General features: G+C 41.4%; 1 protein-coding gene across 1 annotated transcript in view; it reads right to left on the bottom strand.

Moving 5' to 3' along the window:
- The window catches only part of DDX10 (DEAD-box helicase 10), a 313415-nt gene extending 294633 nt beyond the window's left edge, over positions 1-18782 (bottom strand). The window contains exons 1-6 of the mRNA XM_070384255.1: positions 18498-18782; positions 4629-4689; positions 3466-3596; positions 2288-2446; positions 1103-1223; positions 63-252 (exon numbers count right to left, since the gene is read on the bottom strand). Coding sequence (XP_070240356.1) covers positions 63-252; positions 1103-1223; positions 2288-2446; positions 3466-3596; positions 4629-4689; positions 18498-18683 — 848 coding nt within the window. The 5' untranslated portion in view covers positions 18684-18782. The remainder of the gene's footprint in view (positions 1-62; positions 253-1102; positions 1224-2287; positions 2447-3465; positions 3597-4628; positions 4690-18497) is intronic.
- Between the last annotated feature and the right edge of the window lie 3593 nt (positions 18783-22375).

The raw sequence follows: 22375 nt of genomic DNA on the forward strand, positions 1-22375 counted from the left end.
CTCAATCTAAAAAGAGAACCCCGATTTTGATTGAATTAAATATGATTTCAAATAATACATACCTGTATTTTGCTTTTTCATGAACCCAAACATACTCAGGATTTTTCAAACTCAAGCGTGCAAGGTCCTTTACAGATTTGGTTTGTGTAGCTGAGAAAAGCAAAGTCTGACGTTTCTTGGGAAGGTTTTCAATAATAGCATTCATGGTGTCAGCAAAGCCCATATCCAAGATTCTATCTGCTTCATCAAGAACTAAAAAGGGAAAATGCACACTGAACTACAATATTTAACATACACATTAGGCTAAAAGCAATATGGTATTCTGGATAGGATTCTAGAACAGAAAAAGGGAATTAGTGGAAAAACTGGTGAAATAAAACAAGAAGTTCGGAATTATTAAATAAATGCGTCAATGTTAGGGCTTCCCAGGTGGCTCAGTGGTAAAGAATCCACCTGCCAATGCGGGAGACTTGGGTTTGATCCCTGCGGTGGGCGGGGGGGAAGATCCTCTGAAGGAGGAAATGGCAACCCACTCCAGTATTCTTGCCTGAAAAATTCCATGGAGCCAGGCGGGCTACAGTCTATGGGGTCACAAAGAGTCAGACACGGCTGAGAAACTCAGCAGGGGCACACACACACACACCAGTGTTAGTAACTTACTTTGGCAAAACTACCAAAGTTATAGAAGATGTTACAATGGGGAAACTGAGGGAAGGAAAGGTATAGAAGAACTGTCTGTACTATCACTGCAACTATTCTATAAAGCTAAAATTATTCCGAGACAAAAAGTTGATTTAAAAAATATACTATAGGTAACATAGTAAGTAGATGATGATTTTTATCTTTCACCTTAAAAGATAACTCTTAGCAGTGTCAAATACTGAGGAATCTAATTTCATATGCAATAGAGTGCTTATCTCTTTCTGACTCTTCTGACTTAAAAAAGGTCTCAGTTGTACTCTCTGGATTTAGAACTATATGTCAAGTTCTTTTTAAGATTTTTAATCACAGTATTTATTCAATAAAACATTTCTATCATTAAAATTTATGACAGCTAGCTCCTAAGACTGAGATTATTTTCATAAAGATTCATTAGACTTACCTAACATTTGGAGATTGGTAGCATGAAAACATATTGTTTCATCCATGTGTTGAAGAAGCCGACCCGGTGTGCAAACAAGTATATTTATGTTATTGATCCTCTCAGCTTCATGCTTCAGATCCTGAAAACAGTTGTTTTCTTTGATTACAGACACATCACTGAGCAGCCTGTGTACCAAAACTATATAAGCCATCTACATGTGGCATTTCATCATAGCAATGTAGATACTCTAGAAATAAATGTAGTTTCTCCCTTATGTTTTTACAGCCTATCCAAATTTCTGGGCCAAATACAAGTCCATAGTTAAGAACTAAAGAACTCAGAATTCCTCTAGATCCTTAATCATATGCAGGATTTTGAAGCCATGAGAAATACATGAATGCTCTAAGTCTTTATCTCCTCCTGTGTCTGCCAGAACCGACTTAAAAACTAGAATTAAACCCATTCTTTAAGTCAGAATCCAGGGACAATGAACAGGCTCTGTGATACCACTCGCTGCATTTCCTGGACTGCAAAAAAAGAGTTGAGTTCTCCAATTTCTAGAAAATCCCTCCTCGAAAGAAGAGCCATAGAATGTTATTTGTTAAAGCTGGGTGACAGGTACATGAGTATGTGAGGACTTGTGATATTCATTCTTTTCTTGGGCATGTCTGCATATAAATTCAAGAATTCAAGTATTTATCCTCACAACCTAGAAGAGACTTGAACAGAAACAAGCAGTCCAGGTAAACTAAAAGAAAGAGAGGTGGAGCAGCAGGCTTTACCAGGACCTAAAATAAACACTCCTCAAAACTACCTTCTATTCACTTCCCTTTCTTCTGCTGCTGACCCAGCAATGTTCTGAATTATTCAACCTCTCAGATACTTTATTGAAAGCAACTAGTCCACATACTGAAACGGTACCTTTCCCAGTGAATATTAACAAATAGATTTTTCATGTTAGTTGGAATTAATTAATCTCAGAGAATCTGATCAGTCCAGATATCCTGACAAAACAAACTTTCTGGACCTGCAAAACTCAAAGACTCTAGATGACAGTGACCACACCAGGATGCTACCACCCACTGTCTAGGGGGCCAGCCTGTCTGTTTAGATAAAATCTCCACCGCTTCCTGGTCAACTGCCACAGTGCTCCAACATAAGGCACGGAAGGAAAGAAAGAAGGATAAGGATAAAAAGACAAACCTTTCCACCGATGATGAGGCCAGCTGAAAAGTCATGATTCTTCCCTACTTTTCGGAGAACCTCAAATGTCTGATAGGCCAGTTCTCTTGTAGGTGATATAATCAGAACCCCCAGCCCATCTGCTGAGGTCCACTGCAAGCGATACAAGGCTTCCAGCACCTCAAGAAAGAACAAATCCACATTCAGTAAGTCCCCAGAGAGCCAGCTTTTTGACTGCCTTGCCACTCCAAATCAGAGGCACCTTCCAAGCAGAAAGCATACCATCATGAGTCTCAATCAGAAGAAACTGTTTGCTTTGTTTCTTCTTTTCCTTCTATCCATCAGAGCATCCTTCCCCAAGTCACAGAGGGAAGGAAAAGACGCCCTATGGCAGCTCAGCTGCTACAGGAGACACACCATGAGGAGACTGGTGATCAGTGGAAGGTCTGTACAGTCCACAGGCCATTAAAACATATTTCAGAAAAATATCTGTCATCATTTTCTAAACAGAAACCACATTAAAATAAACTGTATAACTGCTATAGTTATACAGTGACTAGAATTTTCAAGATATTGCTATAAAAAATAAGGATTTGAGAGAAAAATGATTTTGTAACATTTGGAACCAAAAACCACATGTCATTTTTGAGTTGATTATTCAGCAGAAATTAAAAACTATGAGACCAACCACATAACAGATGTAAGTGAATTCCTCAGAGGCTCTATTGTTTTACTGCTATAAAAGACAATATCCTGGAAAAATCTCAATTTCCTTAGAGTGAGCATGTTTTGGCTTTATTCTAAACAAGTGGCAAGCATAAATGCGACTCACAGGTTTGCAAGAGAACAGAAACAGCCTTCCCCGCCACCCCACCAGGCTCACTGCAGAGCAGAACCACTCTGACCTGCCACCCTGGAACACCCCATAACCTTCAGGAATTCAGGCTTGTGAACACATATAACAATTTATTCCTTCAGTAAGTGATGGAGTGCCCACCATGTGCAAGGTGCTATATTAGGACAAGGGGCATACCACAGATAACAAGAGAGATGTGGCACCTGTCTGATAAAGCCAGCATTCTAGCCAGGGAAACCCAACCCCAAACAACTCTCCACATAATTATCTATTTCTATCTAGGCACAGAATGCTTTAAAATCATGTAACAAAAGACCTGACCCAACATGAAAAAAACACTTACTGGAACAAGAAAAGCCAAAGTCTTGCCAGATCCAGTCTTGGCGGCCCCGAGGACATCTTTACCTTGCAAAGCCAACCCAATGGTCTGCTTCTGTATCTCAGTTACCAAACGGTACTGGGCTTCCTGCAAACCTGCCAGTACAGACGGGAAGAAAATGACACTTTAGAGCATCCCTGATGCATGTGAGCATCCACAGTTCAGGGGTGCCGAACTGTGCACCCCTCGCTCCCAGAATTCATATGTTGAATCCCAACTGCCGGTATTTAGACTGCAACCATATTTGGAGACAGGTGATTAAAGAGGTGATTAATTTAAAATAAGTCCATTTGAGTGGGCCCTAATCCAATGTGAAAGAAAGGAAGAAAGTGAAGTCGCTCAGTCATGTCCAACTCTTTGGGACCCCATGGACTGTAGTCCACCAGGCTCCTCTGTCCATGGGATTCTGAGGCAAGAATACTGGAATGGGTTGCCATTTCCTTCTCCAGGGTATCTTCCCGACCCAGGGATCAAACCCGGGTCTCCTACATTGCAGGCAGATGCTTTACCCTCTGAGCTACCAGGGAAGCCAATCCAATCTGACTGATGTCCTTACAAAACGGGAAATTTTGGACACAAAAACAAATACTAGGGGTGTGAGTACACAGAGTGACAACTACTTTACGAAGCAGCAGGGGGCTGACCATCCGTAAACCAAGGAGAGAGGCCTGAACAGACGCCTCCATTATGGCCCTCCAAGGAAACCACCTCTGCCAGCACCTTGATCACAGACTTCCAGTCTCCAGAACTCTGAGAAAACAAATTTCTATTGTTTAAGCCACCCAGTCTGTTATTTTTGTTCTGGAGGCACTAGCAAATCAATACAAAAAAAAGGTGTCACAATTTTGTTTGTTCTCTTGCTTATTTTAATTAACATTTTAATTACTTGGAGGCCCTGGCACCTTGGATTTTTTACTACTGTCCCTTAACCAGTCCAGAAAGAATGAGAATGACAAATCAGTAAAACTTAATTAACATTGTTTCTTGTTACAGGCTTTCATGATATCAAAATTACTTGCCAAAGTAAGATTTTTTTTTCCAGGTTAAACTTTCTCTAAACTTTTTTCCATTTATAAAAAGGCATCAAGAAGTCCTAACAATATATCCCAAGATCACTATGAACTTACCTTTCAGTGTTTTTTTGGACAAGGGGAAATCTGAAAATCTTGTAATTTCGTTTACATTTATCTGAAAAGTAAAAAGGGACTACATTAGACAAGACAAAATAACATATTGCATCATTCGTTTGTTTTGCAACAAAGCTAATTTTTGTCTAAACTGTGCTGCTTAGCTCATCATTTGTACTACAAGAGTAAATTCAAGCATCACTCTAGTTAAAAACCATCATTCCCTCTGGAAAAAATATGCCTTGAGGAAGCTCTCATCAAAAATATAACTTTGTAATCATTTCTACTTTAAAAAAAAGAAAACTTCACTCAACATACACACTACTACCACACACTGCTACCTTCAATATCCTCGAAAACCTCTAAAATGTTAACACAATAAGTCATCATCACATCAATTTTAGGAAGAAAATTTACTGTCAGCCCATTCTTCGAAGAATATCAGTTTAGGAAGTAAGGGGCAAAATGACTATAAACCAAAGACCATGATGAGAACAGGTCTCTTTACACAATTTGGAGAATAAACAGAAATTAGGTGCAGAAATATATCTTGCTAGCACAAACCTCTCAAATCCAACCTGACAACTACTCATTTGGGGGTATACTGAGAAAGGAGTATTATTTAACAATAACCAGTGGAAGTGTCTCTGTAGTGATCCGAAGCCACAATAAGTAACAATTTGCCCTTTAACTTTACATTATCTAATGTTTATCACTGACATTGTTTTATTAACATAAACCCAATTTTCTGGATTTCACTTTACTGCAGATGCTGCAAGCAGGAACTTCTCAGATATGGGAATATGTTGCCAAATTACATGATCCACAAAAGGAGAAGGCTGCATTTCTAAGGTTCATTTATTTAAATTACACTCCAGGAAGTAAAGGGATAACACCTTGTATTTCATCTTAGTCTACATATCATCTTTCCCAAAATTCTTAATATAGTCCAGACAAGGTTATTCCCTGGCCTCAAATGATGTAAGACAAATATTAAAACATTGCCTTAATCCCCACAAATCATTTCGGATAACATTGGAGAGGAGGCAGAGGCAGAATCAGTGTACGAGCAGTAAAAGGAGAAAAGTTTATTCAAATAATAACCTGTCCTATCAAGGAACCTAAATTAGGAGGTAATTTCCCAAACTGGACATTAGCTAAAAATCTGTTTTCACAGCAAGTGGAATGGTTATAGGAGTTAGACGGGTAACACACTCTTTAATCCCCATCAAAGGTAGAGTCCACAGGCAAAGTGGGCTACTCTTTGTAACGCACAAAGTGACGCAGCGTGGTGCACATCTTTCTAAAGTTTATCAGCCTCCTACAGGGAAAGTCTGGAAGAAAGAAGCTTTTCCAGCACTCTACCAACCATTACAACATAAAGCTGTATACAAACACACATACACACACAAAGCTGTACACTGTACACTTAGAAGAAGTCACCAAAGAAACAAACAGTTTTTACTTCACTGATGCTCTGGAACAAGGGTCAGCAAACCATGGCCCAGAGACCAAATCCAATTCCTTTCTTGTTTTGTAAATACAGTTACAGTGGAGCACAACTACAACCATTCATTTATATACTATGGCCCATAAAACTTAATATTCACTATTTGGCCCTTTACAGAAAAAGTCTGCCCCCCACCCCCCAGTTCTAAAAGTGAAAGTCTCTCAGTCATGTCCAACTCTTTGTGACCCCATGGACTACACAGTCCATGGAATTCTCCAGGCCAGAATACTGGAGTGGGTAGTCCTTCCCTTCTCCAGGGGATCTTCCCAACCCAGGGATTGAACCCAGGTCTCCTGCATTGCAGGCGGATTCTTTACCAACTGTGCTATCGGGGAAGCTAACAGGGAAGCCCTGTTCTAGAAAACTGTCAATTACAGTTCAAAGAACACTTGGAGGCCACAGCAGAAGATGGCTATGGTTCCTACCAATAAAAAAGAAACATGTATAATATCACATATGAAACGAGTTGCCAGTCCAGGTTCGATGCACGATACTGGATGCTTGGGGCTGGTGCACTGGGATGACCCAGAGGGAGGGTATGGGGAGGGAGGAGGGAGGAGGGTTCAGGATGGGGAACACATGTATACCTGTGGCGGATCCATTTCGATATTTGGCAAAACTAATACAATGTTGTAAAGTTTAAAAATAAAATAAAATTAGATTGGGTTAAAAAAAAAAAAAACTCTCTTTCCCCTGACCTTCATCCTTTTCTTTTCTTAGGGGGGAAAAAAAAAAACCACTCTTAGAAAAATCATCAGTCTGTTCGGTCGCTTAGTCATGTCCAGCTCTTTTCAACCCCATGGACTGCAGCACGCCAGGCCTCCTTGTCCATCACCAACTCCCAGAGTTTACTCAAACTCATGTCCACTGAGTCAGTGATGCCATCCAACCATCTTATCCTCTGTCATCCCCTTCTCCTCCTGCCTTCAATCTTTCCCAGCATCAGGGTCTTTTCCAATGAGTCAGCTCTTCGCATCAGGTGGCCAAAGTATTGGAGTTTCAGCTTCAACATCAGTCCTTCCAATGAACATTCAGGACTGATCTCATTTAGGATGGACTGGTTGGATCTCCCTGCAGTCCAAGGGACTCTCAAGAGTCTTCTCCAACACCACAGTTCAAAAGCATTTGGCACTCAGCTTTCCTTATAGTCCAGTTCTTCAGGCACTCTATCAAATCTAATCCCTTGAATCTATTTCCCACTTCCACTGTATAATCCTAAGGGCTTGATTTAGGTCATACCTGAATGGTGTAGTGGTTTTCCCTACTTTCTTCAATTTAAGTCTGAATTTGGAAATAAGGAGTTCATGATCTGAGTCACAGTCAGCTCTTGGTCTTGTTTTTGCTGACTGTATAGAGCTTCTCCATTTTTGGCTGCAAAGAATATGATCAATCTAATTTCGGTATTGACCATCTGGTGATGTCCAGAAAAATCATACACCCTCTAAAATCTGTATCATCATTCTTTTGAAAACAAAGAACAGATGTTTCAGTGATGGTACTTACTAAGAACTTCTCAGCACTGGTAGAAAAGTTAGAGTGGGCAGAGAGAGGGAGAACAGGGTGGAGGTGGATATGACTTAACCCCTCTCCTTTACTTCTTCCAACTGTCTCATTTCTCAAAAAAGTGAATGATGCTTTTACACCCCAAAGCATGAGAGAAGAAAGTATAAAACTTCCTAGAATGCTCCACCTACTACAATTAAGAGAAAAAAAGCAATCTACCTCAAATCACACCTGACCAAACTTTAATTAAGGAAAAAAAAAAAAATTAGAAAGCAGAGTTCCTATACAGCATTCATTTCAGTTTAGTCGCTCAGTCACGTCCGACTCTGTGATCCCATGAATCGCAGCACGCCAGTCCTCCCTGTCCATCACCAACTCCCGGAGTTCACTCAGACTCATGTCCATCGAGTCAGTGACGCCATCCAGCCATCTCATCCTCTATCGTCCCCTTCTCCTCCTGCCTCCAATCCCTCCCAGCATCAGAGTCTTTTCCAATGAGTCAACTCTTCACATGAGGTGGCCAAAGTACTGGAGTTTCAGCTTTAGCATCATTCCTTCCAAAGAAATCCCAGGGCTGATCTCCTTCAGGATGGACTGGTTGCATCTCCTTGCAGTCCAAGGGACTCTCAAGAGTCTTCTCCAACACCACAGTTCAAAAGCATCAATTCTTCAGCACTCAGCCTTCTTCACAGTCCAACTCTCACATCCATACATGACCACAGGAAAAACCATAGCCTTGACTAGACGGACCTTTGTTGGCAAAGTAATGTCTCTGCTTTTGAATATGCTATCTAGGTTGGACATAACTTTCCTTCCAAGGAGTAAGTGTCTTTTAATTTCATGGCTGCAGTCACCAACTGCAGTGATTTTGGAGCCCAGAAAAATAAAGTCTGACACTGTTTCCCCATCTATTTCCCATGAAGTGATGGGACCAGATGCCATGATCTTCATTTTCTGAATGTTGAGCTTTAAGCCAACTTTTTCACTCTCCACTTTCACTTTCATCAAGAGGCTTTTTAGTTCCTCTTCACTTTCTGCCGTAAGGGTGGTGTCATCTGCATATCTGAGGTTATTGATATTTCTCCCGGCAATCTGGATTCCAGCTTGTGTTTCTTCCAGTCCAGCGTTTCTCATGATGTACTCTGCATAGAAGTTAAATAAGCAGGGTGACAATATACAGCCTTGATGTACTCCTTTTCCTATTTGCAACCAGTCTGTTGTTCCATGTCCAGTTCTAACTGTTGTTTCCTGACCTGCATACAGGTTTCTCAAGAGGCAGGTCAGGTGGTTTGGTATTCCCATTTCTTTCAGAATTTTCCACAGTTTATTGTGATACACACAGTCAAAGACTTTGGCATAGTCAATAAAGCAGAAATAGATGTTTTTCTGGAACTCTCTTGCTTTTTCCATGATTCAGCGGATGTTGGCAATTTGATCTCTGGTTCCTCTGCCTTTTCTAAAACCAGCTTGAACATCTGGAAGTTCACGGTTCACATATTGCTGAAGCCTGGCTTGGAGAATTTTCAGCATTACTTTGCTAGCATGTGAAATGAGTAAAATTCTGGGATAGTTTGAACACTGCCTTTCTTTGGGATTGGAATGAACACTGACCTTTTCCAGTCCTGTGGCCACTGTTGAGTTTTCCAAATTTCCTGGCATATTGAGTGCAGCACTTTCACAGCATCATCTTCCAAGATTTGAAATAGCTCAACTGGAATTCCATCACCTCCACTAGCTTTGTTCATAGTGATGCTTTCTAAGGCCCACTTGACTTCACATTCCAGGATGTCTGGCTCTAGGTCAGTGATCACACCATCGTGATTATCTGGGACATGAAGATCTTTTTTGTACAGTTCTTCTGTGTATTTTTGCCATCTCTTCTTGATATCTTCTGCTTCTGTTAAGTCCATACCATTTCTGTCCTCTATCGAGCCCATCTTTGCATGAAATGTTCCCTTGGTATCTCTAATTTTCTTGAAGAGATCTCTAGTCTTTCCCATTCTGTTGTTTTCCTCTATTTCTTTGCATTGATCGCTGAGGAAGGCTTTCTTATTTCTTCTTGCTATTCTTTGGAACTCTGCATTCAGATGTTTATATCTTTCCTTTTTTCCTTTGCTTTTCGCTTCTCTTCTTTTCACAGCTATTTGTAAGGCCTCCCCAGACAGCCATTTTGCTTTTTTGTATTTCTTTTCCATGGGGATGGTCTTGATCCCTGTCTCCTGTACAATGTCACCAATTACAATAAAAATCTAAAGGAATCCCAGGTGCAGAGAGCTTGAGTCATTCAGCAAGTGAAAACAGTTGCTGAACTAAAACAAACAGTTCAACATTTCTCAATAAGCTTCAACCCTCAGCTCTGTATCAGCTCCTTGAGAACACAGGCCCTACATGGTGGCCTTATAAATAAGTCCCCAGAGTTCCCACTGTGGAAGCAGAGCTGACTCATAAATACCAGCTGTCACCCCTCTAGAGCCACCACTGAAAGTCATGCCTGCCTGGCCTGTGCCCAGTTAACAACCAAGCACCACAGAGGTACCCATTCCCGCAGGACAGGGGGTCCCTCTGAAGGGCAACTTTGGTTCGAGGACATCCTGTCAGGAGAAGCTTTCTAAAAACAGCACTGTAGCCTGAGTGCTTCCTACCCACCCTTCTCTCCTCTCTCCTTTCCCTCCCTATTCCTATTCCTTCTCCTTTACCTTTACACTTTCCCCCAATAAATTCCAACTCACTTAATCCCATCTTGGTCTCTCATAGGATTCAAGATCTAGATTATACCAACAGCCTAGCCTCTAGATCCTTTAAAATTTAGATATGGTCCCTAATTGCCTCCCAGAAACTCATCACTGCTTCCAGATAGTTTCAAATATAGCTTCCATATATTATTCCTACTGTTGGTGTAATAAATTACCAAAAACAATGACCTAAACCAACATTTATTTGTTAATTTACAATTCTGCAAGTCAGAAGGCCAAAACTAGTCTCACTCAGCTAAAATCAATGTGTTGGCAGGGCTGCATTCTTTTGGGCAGCTTTAGGAAAGAATCCATTTCCTTGCTTTTTCCAGCTCCTAGAGGCTACCCACCGGAGAAGGCAATGGCACCCCACTCCAGTACTCTTGCCTGGAAAATCCCATGGACAGAGGGCCTGGTGGGCTGCAATCCACTGGATCGCTAAGAGTCAGACACGACTGACGGACTTCACTTTCACTTTTCACTTTCATGCATTGGAGAAGGAAATGGCAACCCACTCCAGTGTTCTTGCCTGGAGAATCCCAGGGACGGGGGAGCCTGGTGGGCTGCCATCTATGGGGTCGAACAGAGTCGGACACGACTAAAGTGACTTAGCAGCAGCAGAGGCTACCCACATTTGTTGGCTTATGGTCCCCTTTATAGTTTTGAAAACCCAGCCAGCATGGCAGTCAAGTCTCTCACTTCACAGCTCCCAGACACTGACTCTTCTGCCTCCCTCTTGCAAGTTTAAGGACCCCTCGATGGTTACACTGGGTCCAGTTGGATAATCCAGATCAGTCAACACATTTTAAAGTCAGCAATCCTTGCCTTATAACTTAATCACAGGTCTGGGGATTAGGATGCTGACATCTCTAGAAGGTCATTATTCTACCTACTACAACCTTCGAAGCCATTCAGTCTACTTGCAACTCCCTTCAACCTCATCTGAGGCCAATTCTGAAACATATATCATATTCCAAGGAGTAGGTCCCCCTCAAAGAACACTGCACACTTTAACTTTTTTTTTTATTTCTTCATGTTGCTCCCTCCACCTACAATGTCCGTGGCCAATCTTTTCTACCTGGAGAACACATCATTCAAGAACCAGGTCCACTCATGGCCACCACAAACTGCTATACAGTCCGTGCCCTACACAAAGGCATCTGGTAAGGCTGAGGTGTGGACGCTGAAACTCAGCCCACTTTCAGCTCCACAGGCCAGGCCTGAGGCTGCGACCACCAAGAGGAAGGGTAGCATGCCCAGAGGAAACACCTTTCTCTCAATCATAGGGCCAAAATGGGCTCTGCACAGAAAAACTGAACCTTTCCCCTAATTATACTGTCCCCTTACTCCACAGCACTGCACATATTTACTACCATTACATTTGTTGAAATGTATCAACCCCACCCCACCTCCCGAGGGATACAGACGGGTATTTTTTTTCCCCCACCTACTTTTACCTATGCTTCAACAACTTCCTGTCAAATTGTTTCAAATGTCTCTGAATCAAATTGTTCAGTATTTCACCAGTGAGGCTACTAAACACCACCTGTGTACTGTCTAATGTAATAAAACTGTAATGCACAAATTCTACCATCTGAGAAGCCATATGCTGAGGGTCTGCCCGTTTTTACCTACAATCTGCTCTAATTGTATCCCAGGACTGCTAACCCAGGCAACTGATTTCATACTGCATTTATTTCTTAAGAAAATATTTCTAAAATTAAAAAAAATAAAAACAATACTTGGTGAGAAAAAAACTGCTCCTTCAACTTAGTGAAAAGACTGGGATTTAAACATTTGTGTGCAAAGGAGTAAAACATGGTGATTTGGAGCCCTGGCATCAGACCTATATCTCCTGGATTAGAACTTTTTCACTTACGGTTTAATGTTGTGCCAATTATTTAACCTTGCTGTGTCTTAAAGTTTCATAACATATAATGGGAACAATCTCATAGGGTTGTTTGCTGTGAGGATATGGCAAGTCAACATGTATAAAAGATTGATAAATGTTAGTAAATATTATTAAAACAAGAGATCAAAACGAGTGGATCCATGTTACCAAGCAGAATAAAGTCACCTGGAAAAGACCAGCGTGCACCAAACATCTAAACACTAAGGGCCTTCTTAAGGCCAAGCACTGCGGGACCCATCTTTGGGGAGAGCAAAGGAGTGTATCAATGGCCCAGTGGAAGAGGTGACAAAGAAGTTAAAGGCAGTCATCACAGCCTGCTGATGATATGATAAAGGCATACACGAAAAGCTACAGACACACAGCAGCCCTAACCCTACCTGCAGAGGTAGGAGGAAAAGTTGGTGGTAAATCTTGGAGGACAACTAGGTGTCCTCAGGGCGGGAGAAATGGGACTCCTCACTGCAAGCAGTGGAAACATCAAGGAGTTTGGCCAACTCACAATACAGCAGGTTGCTCTTTCACGTGTGCCTGCCACATACCACTTGGCTTTATATACGTTACCTCATTTGAGCCCTACAACATTCTCAGTGGTTAGTAATCTCTGTTGAATAAAGAAACTGAGACAGAGGGACATTAAGAAATTTGGCTAGTAAACACTTTAAATGAGTGAGATTTAAACCAGGTCTGCCTGATCATAAGGAACTTACCCTTTCACTGGACTAGAATATGCTGACATGTTGAAGTGTTTGAAAATAATTGTGAGCCAAGAAGGGCTTTAATCAGGAGTAATAATGGACTGGGATTTCATCTCGGAAAGAATCATTCTAGCAGCAATATAGAGACTAGATTAGAAAGCAGTAAGACCTAAGGGACAAACCCCACTACCTGCTTCAGTAACTGAAGGTTTGCTATGCCCGTTTAAGTATTTGTAAGGCAAGCTTTTGTGTTACAATGGCAGAGTTGACTAGTTTCACCCTTACAACCTGCAAAACTAAAACCACTGACTATTCTGTCCTGTCTGCTGACCCATGTTACAAGCAATAGCTCCTGTGGTAACCCAGGCAAGGGACGATGCAGCCTGAACTAAGGCAAGCAGCGGGGATGGAGAAGTATCTGAGAAACTGAAGAAGCAGGGCTGATCACCAGTGTGACTAACAGAATGTGAGTGGTAAAACGGAAGCCTCCAGGATTAATCCTAGGTTTCCAACTCAGCAGTCTGCTTAGACTGGGGCCAGGACGTGGCAGCTTCCCAGGTGGCAGTAGTGGTAAAGAACCCACCTGCCAATACAGGAGACATGAGACTCAGGTTAGATCCCTGGGTCAGGAAGATTCCCTGGAGGAGGGCATGGCAACCAATTCCAGTACTCCCGCCTGGAGAATCCGATGGACCGGGGAGTATGGCTACAGTCCATGGGGCTGCAAAGAGTCAGACATGACTGAAACAACTTAGCACACTGAATGTGGTAGCCTAAATAACAGTCCCCAAATACGTATCTTACCTGACAAAAGTGACTTTGCACAGTGATTAAGATCTTGTCATGGGAGATTATCCTCGATTATCTGAGTAGACCCTAAATGTGATCAAAGCACCCTTACAAAAAAAGGACATAGGTACATGTGACACAGAACAGAAGGCAGTGGGTCTGTGGAGGCAGAAATTGGACTTATGCAGCCACAGGCCAAGGGAAACAGCCACCAGAAGCTATGAAAGGTAAGAAACAGAAGTTCCCCTACAGCCTCTAGAGGGAGTGTGTCCCCACTGACACCTCAATTTCAACCCAGTTAAACTATTTCAGACTTCTAGCTTCCAGAACTGTGACAGAATAAATTTCTGCTGTTTTAAGTCACCATGTTTGTGGTTGATTTGCCATGGTGGTAATATGAAAATAATATACAAGACTGTGAATTTAGTTTAAAAAGATAGGTAACTCAGTTTTAGACTGGTGGCATATAAGGTATTTTATGACACAGTTAAAGACATCCAGTAGCATCAGGGGGGAAAAAATGATATGAAGTCAAAATAGCTCTGGGTAGAATACAAGGAAGTCACAGAAATAAGCCTTGGGATTACATAAGAGGACAGAACAGAGTGAGAAGAATTAAGGGCTGAGGCTCTCCTCCAGAAGCAATTTCAGTCAGATGAAGAAGGACCCAAAATGTAATCTAAGAGTAATTTACTTACAATGGCTTCTTGAGGTGCTGTGTATACAGTGGTAGTAATAAAAATATAACAGGTAATATGTGGAAAATTTATGTGTCAGACATTGTGCAGCACACTTCACATGCATACTTACTAACCACTCATAACTTTCAAACTTGGGAAAGCAGTACAGTAAGGCTATATATTGTCACCCTGCGTATTTAACTTATATGCAGAGTACATCACGCAAAATGCCAGGCTAGATGAACCCCAGGCTGGAATCAAGATTGCCAGGAGAAATATCAACAACCTCAGATACGTAGATAATACCACTCTAATGGCAGAAAATGAAGAGGAACTAAAAAGCCTCCTGATGAGGGTGAAAAAGAAGAGTGGAAAAGGCGACTTAAAACTCAACATTCAAAAAACTAAGATCATGGCATCCAGCACCATCACTTCATGGCAAACATGAAGGAGGAGAAAAAGTGGAAACAGTGACAGATTTTATTTTCTTGGGCTCCAAAATCACTGTGGACAGTGACTGTAATCATGAATTTAAAAGACACTTGCTCCTTGGAAGGAAAGCTATGACCAACCTAGACAGCATATTAAAAAGCAGAGACATCATTTTACCAACAAAGGTCCATCTAGTCAAAGCTATAGTTTTTCCAGTATCATGTATGGATGTGAAAGTTGGACCATAAAGAAGGCTGAGCACCAAAGAATTCATGCTTTTGAACTGTGGTGCTGGAGAAGACTCTTGAGAGTCCCTAGGGCTGCAAGGAGATCAAACCAGTCAGCCCTATCAGCAGTCAACCCTGAATATTCACTGGAAGGACTGATGCTGAAGCTCTGATACTTTGGCCACCTGATGTGAAGAGCCAACTCATTGGAAAAGACCTTGATGTTGGGAAAATTGAAGGCAGAAGAGAAAGGAGAGGCAGAGGATGGTTAGATAGCATTACCAACTCAACGGACATGAATTTGAGGAAACTCCAGATGATAGTGAGCTTCCAAGGTGGTTCATATGGTAAAGAATCCGCCTGCAACGTGGGAGACCTGGGTTTGACCTGGGAAGATCCCCTGGAGGAGGGCATGGCAACCCACTCCAGTATTCTTGCCTAGAGAATCCCATGGACAAAGGAGCCTGGTGGGCTACAGTCCATGGGCTCACAAAGAGTCAGACACGACTTAGAGACTGAATAACAAGAATACCCATAACTAATGAAGGTAGATACTATTATTCCTTTTAAAGACAAGAAAAGAGAAGCAGAGTAACATGCCCAAAGTCACTCATCAGGTGAACAAAGGTGAGGTGCCTGTACATGTTCAGTCATGTCTGACTCTTTGCAACCCCAGAGGTGAGCAAAAGCCAGAACCAAATCATCGTAACTTAAAACCCCCAATCACACACCACAAATATATATATATATATATATATATATATATATATTTGACTTCAGTTCTCACATCTAGTAAGTGGTGTGGAATTGGAACCAGACTCATATTTCTGATTCCAAAGCCTTTGCTTTTAACCATTATGCTAGAATTGCGTCTCTGAACATCACCCATCCTTCCTATACTTATTTCATTTTCTCAACTGAAGGACAACAACTTGTTTCATAAATAAATACATATATATATATACACACACACATAGGTGTGTGTGTGTGTGTGTATACATAAGCCCAAAACAGACTCTAAGCTTTATCTAAACTTTAGTTCAGTTCAGTCGTGTCCAACTCTTTGCAACCCCATGAATCACAGCATGCCAGGCCTCCCTGTCCATCACCAATTCCCGGAGTTTACCCAAACTCATGTCCATCGAGTCCTTACTTTTGATCTAAGGGTTATTTAAAGAAAAGCTATACCAGCATGATACATGATGACTTTCCATATATGTCCTACATGTTAAATCCCTAATTACACTGCACTAAAAAGAAGCAATCACTGAAAGGCTGAGTGAGGTGGGTGAAGGCCAACAAACACAGAATTTACAGGGAAGGAAAAGAAAGGGTAGTTGCAGTCCCAAGGAGGCTGAGCAGGTAAGAGAAGTCAAGAAGTCAAAATGATAACTACAGGGATGTTCATCTGGGAACATCAGCTACATTGTAGGATGGTAAAGTATCAGAAACGGACTGGGAATCCAGCTTTTCTATGGCAATTCTCGGATGGAGACATGAAACAAGTTGTTGTCCTTCAGTTGAGAAAATGAAATAAGTATACGAAGGATGGGTGATGTTCAGAGACGCAATTCTAGCATAATGGTTAAAAGCAAAGGCTTTGGAATCAGAGATATGAGTCTGGTTCCAATTCCACACCACTTACTACATGTGAGAGCTAAAGACAAGTTTCTTATTCTCCTGGATCCTCAGGATTCTCATCTGTAAAAGGGAAATAAGACCCAATACCTCAGATCAAGTCAAATAATTAATGTAAACCACATGGTGAGTGGCTTATAATGTGTCATTATTTACCATAAGATTGTATTATTTTTATGAACATTACAAAATCACTGCAGATGGGGACTGAAGCCATGAAATTAAAAGATGCTTGCTCCTTGGAAGGAAAGTTATGACCACCCTCAGTTCAGTTCAGTCGCTCAGTTGTGTCTGACTCTTTGCGACTCCATGAATCGCAGCACGCCAGGCCTCCCTGTCCATCACCATCTCCTGGAGTTCACTCAGACTCATGTCCATTGAGTCAGTGATGCCATCCAGCCATCTCATCCTCTGTCGTCCCCTTCTCCTCCTGCCCCCAATCCCTCCCAGCATCAGGGTCTTTTCCAATGAGTCAACTCTTCTCATGAGGTGGCCAAAGTACTGGAGTTTCAGCTTTAGCATCATTCCTTCCAAAGAAATCCCAGGGCTGATCTCCTTCAGAATGGACTGGTTGGATCTCCTTGCAGTCCAAGGGACTCTCAAGAGTCTTCTCCAACACCACAGTTCAAAAGCATCAGTTCTTCAGCGCTCAACTTTCTTCATGGTCCAACTCTCACATCCATACATGACCACTGGAAAAACCATAGCTTTGACTAGACGGACCTTGGTTGGTAAAGTAATGTCTCTGCTTTTTAATACGCTGTTTAGTGAAAAAGTTGGCTTAAAGCTCAACATTCAGAAAACGAAGATCATGGCATCCAGTCCCATCACTTCATGGGAAATAGATGGGGAAATAGTGGAAACAGTGTCAGACTTTATTTTTCTGGGCTCCAAAATCACTGCAGTTGGTGACTGCAGCCATGAAATTAAAAGACTCTTACTCCTTGGAAGGAAAATTATGTCCAACCTAGATAGCATATTCAAAAGCAGAGACATTACTTTGCCAACAAAGGTCCATCTAGTCAAGGCTATGGTTTTTCCTGTGGTCATGTATGGATGTGAGAGTTGGACTGTGAAGAAGGCTGAGTGCTGAAGAATTGATGCTTTTGAACTGTGGTGTTGGAGAAGACTCTTGAGAGTCCCTTGGACTGCAAGGAGAGCCAACCAGTCCATCCTAAAGGAAATCAGTCCTGAATATTCATTGGAAGGACTGATGCTGAAGCTGAATCTCCAATACTTTGGCCACCTGATGCGAAGAACTGACTCATCTGAAAAGACCCTGATGCTGGGAAAGATTGAAGGCAGGAGGAGAAGGGGATGACAGAGGATAAGATGGTTGGATGGCACCACTGACTCAATGACCATGAGTTTGAATAAACTCCGGGAGTTGGTGATGGGCAGGGAGGCCTGGCGCGCTGCAGTAGTCCATGGGGTCACAAAGAGTTGGACACGACTGAGCGACTGAACTGAACTGATAACTATTATAGCAATTAATCTCCCTATGCTTAAGCACTACTACGTTTTCCCCATTTTAGCAAAACCGCTGTAGTGAGCCAGAGGGCGGCCTGGTCGGTCAGGAGGCCTGGGCTGGCACCCAGCAGACCACCTGTGGCCTCAACGGGGCACCTCTCATCCCACCCCTTCTCCTGCTCCCCAGGCAAGGTCCCAGTGACCGGTCAGCCCGCTCGCCCATGCGGCCCAGTGCGGCAGGGACATGCGGCCCCGCGCCCCCTCCCCGGCGCCGGCCTCACCTTCTCGTAATTCTGCATGAGGCGGCTGATAACCTCGCGCTCGACCTGCCACTCGGGTTTCTTCAGCTGCTTCCTCAACTGCTTCTTTTGACTCTGCTTGTGGCTGTGTTTCTTCTTCCAACGATTAAAGCTCCGCACCGGGTCGGGCCGGGCTCCCGTAGCCCGAGAGTCCGCGGTTTTTCCCATCACGGCGGCGGCGGCGAGAGCCCACACTTCGGTGAGACTTGAGTCCGCTCTGGCCAGGAGCGGAGATAACGCACTGAGAGGACGCGGAACCGGCGTGGGGCGAGAGCACGACTGCGCAGGCGCGAAACCAGAAGCCCGCCCCCGGGCTTTTAAAACCGGGGCACGCGCGGTCCACGGCCAAGGAAAACTGGATGGTGATTGGCGACTTGGAATTCGCGGGGCGGAGCGAATTAGTCTCGGGTGGACGTAGAGGCGGGGCAATCTGAGGAAGAGGGCGGGGCTGAGTGGCTCCTAAAGCACGAGGTGCACGAGCCCTGCTTGCTGTTTCTATGGTGACGTCATACAACTTAACTCTTAAAAGGCTGTTACTTTGCCCTGCCTTTTCCTTGGCAAACCGCAGGCTAACACACACCCCCAAAACCCCAGTATACACGCATACAAAATCTGTGGATTAGAATTGTGATCCTCATTTTGCACGTTTCAGCCCAGGGAGCGGAATGATTTGCTGTTGTGTTAATTATTTGTTGTTGTTGTTTTTTAATATTTTACCCTCTAAGTATAGAGTCTATGGGGCTTCCAGGTGGCTCAGTGGTAAAGAATACACTTAGAAGACGCAAGTTCATTCCCTGGGTCGGAAAGATCCCCTGGAGCAGAAAACGGCAACCCACTCCAGTATTCTTGCCTAAAAAATCCCATAGGCAGAGGAGCTTGGCGGGCTACAGTCCATGGGGTCGCAGAGTCCGACACGATTGAACGAGTGAGCACGTACATAGTCTTTATTCCATAGCACTAACAGTTGCATGTATGCTTTTGAAATCCAACTTCAATTTTGAATGGTTAACATTTTGCTGACATACATTTTCATTGTCTTTATCATTTCTTGAAACATGATAAATACCAATCTTTGCACCCATTTGCATTTTTTTCATTCATTGATAGTTTTTAATAAGAACAAATTCCTTCAAGGTACAATAAACAGAATCTAGTAAGTTTTCACTGTTTTAGAAAGTTTCTATTTTTAAAAAAGTTTCCAAAACTTCCACCTGTGCTGCTTTTTATTTTTTAATATGTATTTATTTAACTGTGTTGGGTCTTCATTGCAAGAAATAACGTAAAAGCTTTGTATTTTATCTCAAATGTGTAAAAGTTTGAAAGAATATATACCCCAAAAAACTGCTAAATTTCAACATTGACTATTTTTGCCTAATGACATTTTATGAGAACAAGGAAACATGCACTGTTACATAATCATCTAATTGCTAAATTATTGTGATAAAATATGTACTTTGGGGATCTTGTTTTGACTGCAGAATCAGAGGATTCCCCCCACTTTGTTTAAAAAACAAATCTGAGTTTTAACAAATGTTGGTAAGAATGTAGGAAAAAGGGAACCCTCATACAGTGTTGATGGGAATGTAAATTGGTGCAGCTGGGAAACATTACAGAGGTTTCTCTAAAAACTAAAAATGGAACTATCATAGCACCCAGCAATTCCACTTCTGGGTATGTATCTGGAAAAAAGAAAAAACATTAGTTCAAAAAGATACATGCACCCCAATGTTCATAGCAGCATCATTCACAATTGTCAAGATACGGCAGCAACCTAAATATCCATCAAGAGATGAATGAATAACAAATGGTAGTGTACATACATACATATACATATGTGTATATATATATATACACACAGACACATATGTGTATATGATGGAATATACACATACAATGTATATCCCATCCATATACAATGGAATATTACTCAGCCATAAAGAAAGAATGAAATTTTGCCATTTGCAGCAACGTGGATGGACTAGGAGCACATTAAGCTAAGTGAAATAAGTCAGAGAAAGACAAATACTGTATGATATAACTTATATGCGGAATCTAAAAAGCACAACAAACTAGTGGATAAAATAAAAAAGAAGCAGGCTCACAGATATAGAGAACAAACTAGTGGTCACCAGTGGGGGAGAAGGAAGTGAAGAGTGGCAACATAGGGCTAGGTGATTAAGAGGCACCAACTATTTAGGTTTAAAATAAGCCACAAGTACAACACAGGAAATATAGCCAATATTCTATAATAACTATAAATGGAGTATAACCTTTAAAATTGTGACTCGTTATATTGTACACCTTTAATTTATATAATATTGTACATCAGTGATACTTCAATTTTAAAAACTTGATAGTTTTACTAAAATACGTTTCAGAGTTAACTGCTACCAATCAATTTTTTTCCAGGCACAGAATCTCTTTAACAGTAGTTTTTTATTTAAGTTTTTCTTCTGTCTATAATGTAATTGCTTCTTTACATTGTTACTAAAATTAAATATTATTTAATTTCAAGAGAGTCCCACAACAGCTGAATAACTTGGCCTAGGAAGCTAAAACATGATTCCATCTAAGTCCTCTTACCATGTAAAAATAGCAATTTATGGTAAATTAATTCAATTATATGTCAGCTTTTTACTGAAAAGGAAATTAACAAAGCATATGTTTGTTCAGAAAAAGAAATCCCTCTGTTTCTTTGTATCTTATCAACATCATCAGTTTGAAGTCATTCTTAGGGCACAATATTTCTTTGGAATTTCAGAAATTGCATCTTAAGTTGGTTCCATCTTCTTTAATTCATATCCTCTAAAACTTGGCAGAGCCAACCTGCAATCACCTTAATCCCAGAGAGCCAGAGGTTATGAAACCTCTCTGACATTTTCAACAACAAAAATGTATCTGTCTAATTGGCTAGAACACATACACTATTTAACAGAAGACCAAGAAGTTCTGGCCCACCACAGCCGCTCTGTTGCAAGCCACAGTCAGGAGTCATGAATCAATTAGCTTGTCTATGCACACATTTGTTCGTAAGGAGAGAAATACCTATACTCTGAAAACTATCAGATGCTGGTGAAAGAAATCAAAGAAGACATAAACAGATGGAAAGATATACCATGTTCGTGGATTGGAAGAATCAGTATTATCCTTAATACTGATTATTAAGTTATTTCTCAATCAAAATAACTATACTACCCAAGGCAATCTACAGATTCAGTGCAATCCCTATCGAATTACCAGTGGCATTTTTCACAAAAATAGAAAAAAAAATCTCAAAATTTGTATAGAGACACAAAAGACTCCAAATATCCAAAACAATCTTGAAAAAGAAAAACAGAGCTGGAGGAATCAGGCTTCCTGATCTACAGACTATACTGCAAAGCTCAAGTGATCAAAACAATTTGCTACTGGCACAAAAATAGAAATATAGATCAATGGAGCAGGATAGAAAACCCAGAAATAAGCCCATGCATCTGTGGTCAATTAATCTACGAGGAAGGAGGCAAGACTACACAATGCAGGAAAGACAGTCTCTTCAACAAATGGTGATGGGAAAACTAGACAGTTATATGTATAAAAAATGAAATTAAATCATTCTGTATCAATACACAAAAATAAGCTCAAAATGAATTAAAGATCTAAATATGAGACCAGACACTATAAAACTCCTAGAGGAAAACATAGAACACTCTGACATAAATAACAGCAACATCTTTTTCAACCTATCTCCCAGAATAATGGAAATAAAAGCAAAAATGATCAAATAGGACCTACTTAAACTCAAAAGCTTTTGCACAATAAAGGAAACAATAAACAAAAAGAAAAGGAACCCACAGGTTGGGAGAAAATATTTGCAAATG

The sequence above is a fragment of the Bos mutus genome, chromosome 15, assembly GCF_027580195.1.
Source record: "Bos mutus isolate GX-2022 chromosome 15, NWIPB_WYAK_1.1, whole genome shotgun sequence".
Classification (NCBI taxonomy): Eukaryota; Metazoa; Chordata; class Mammalia; order Artiodactyla; family Bovidae; genus Bos; species Bos mutus.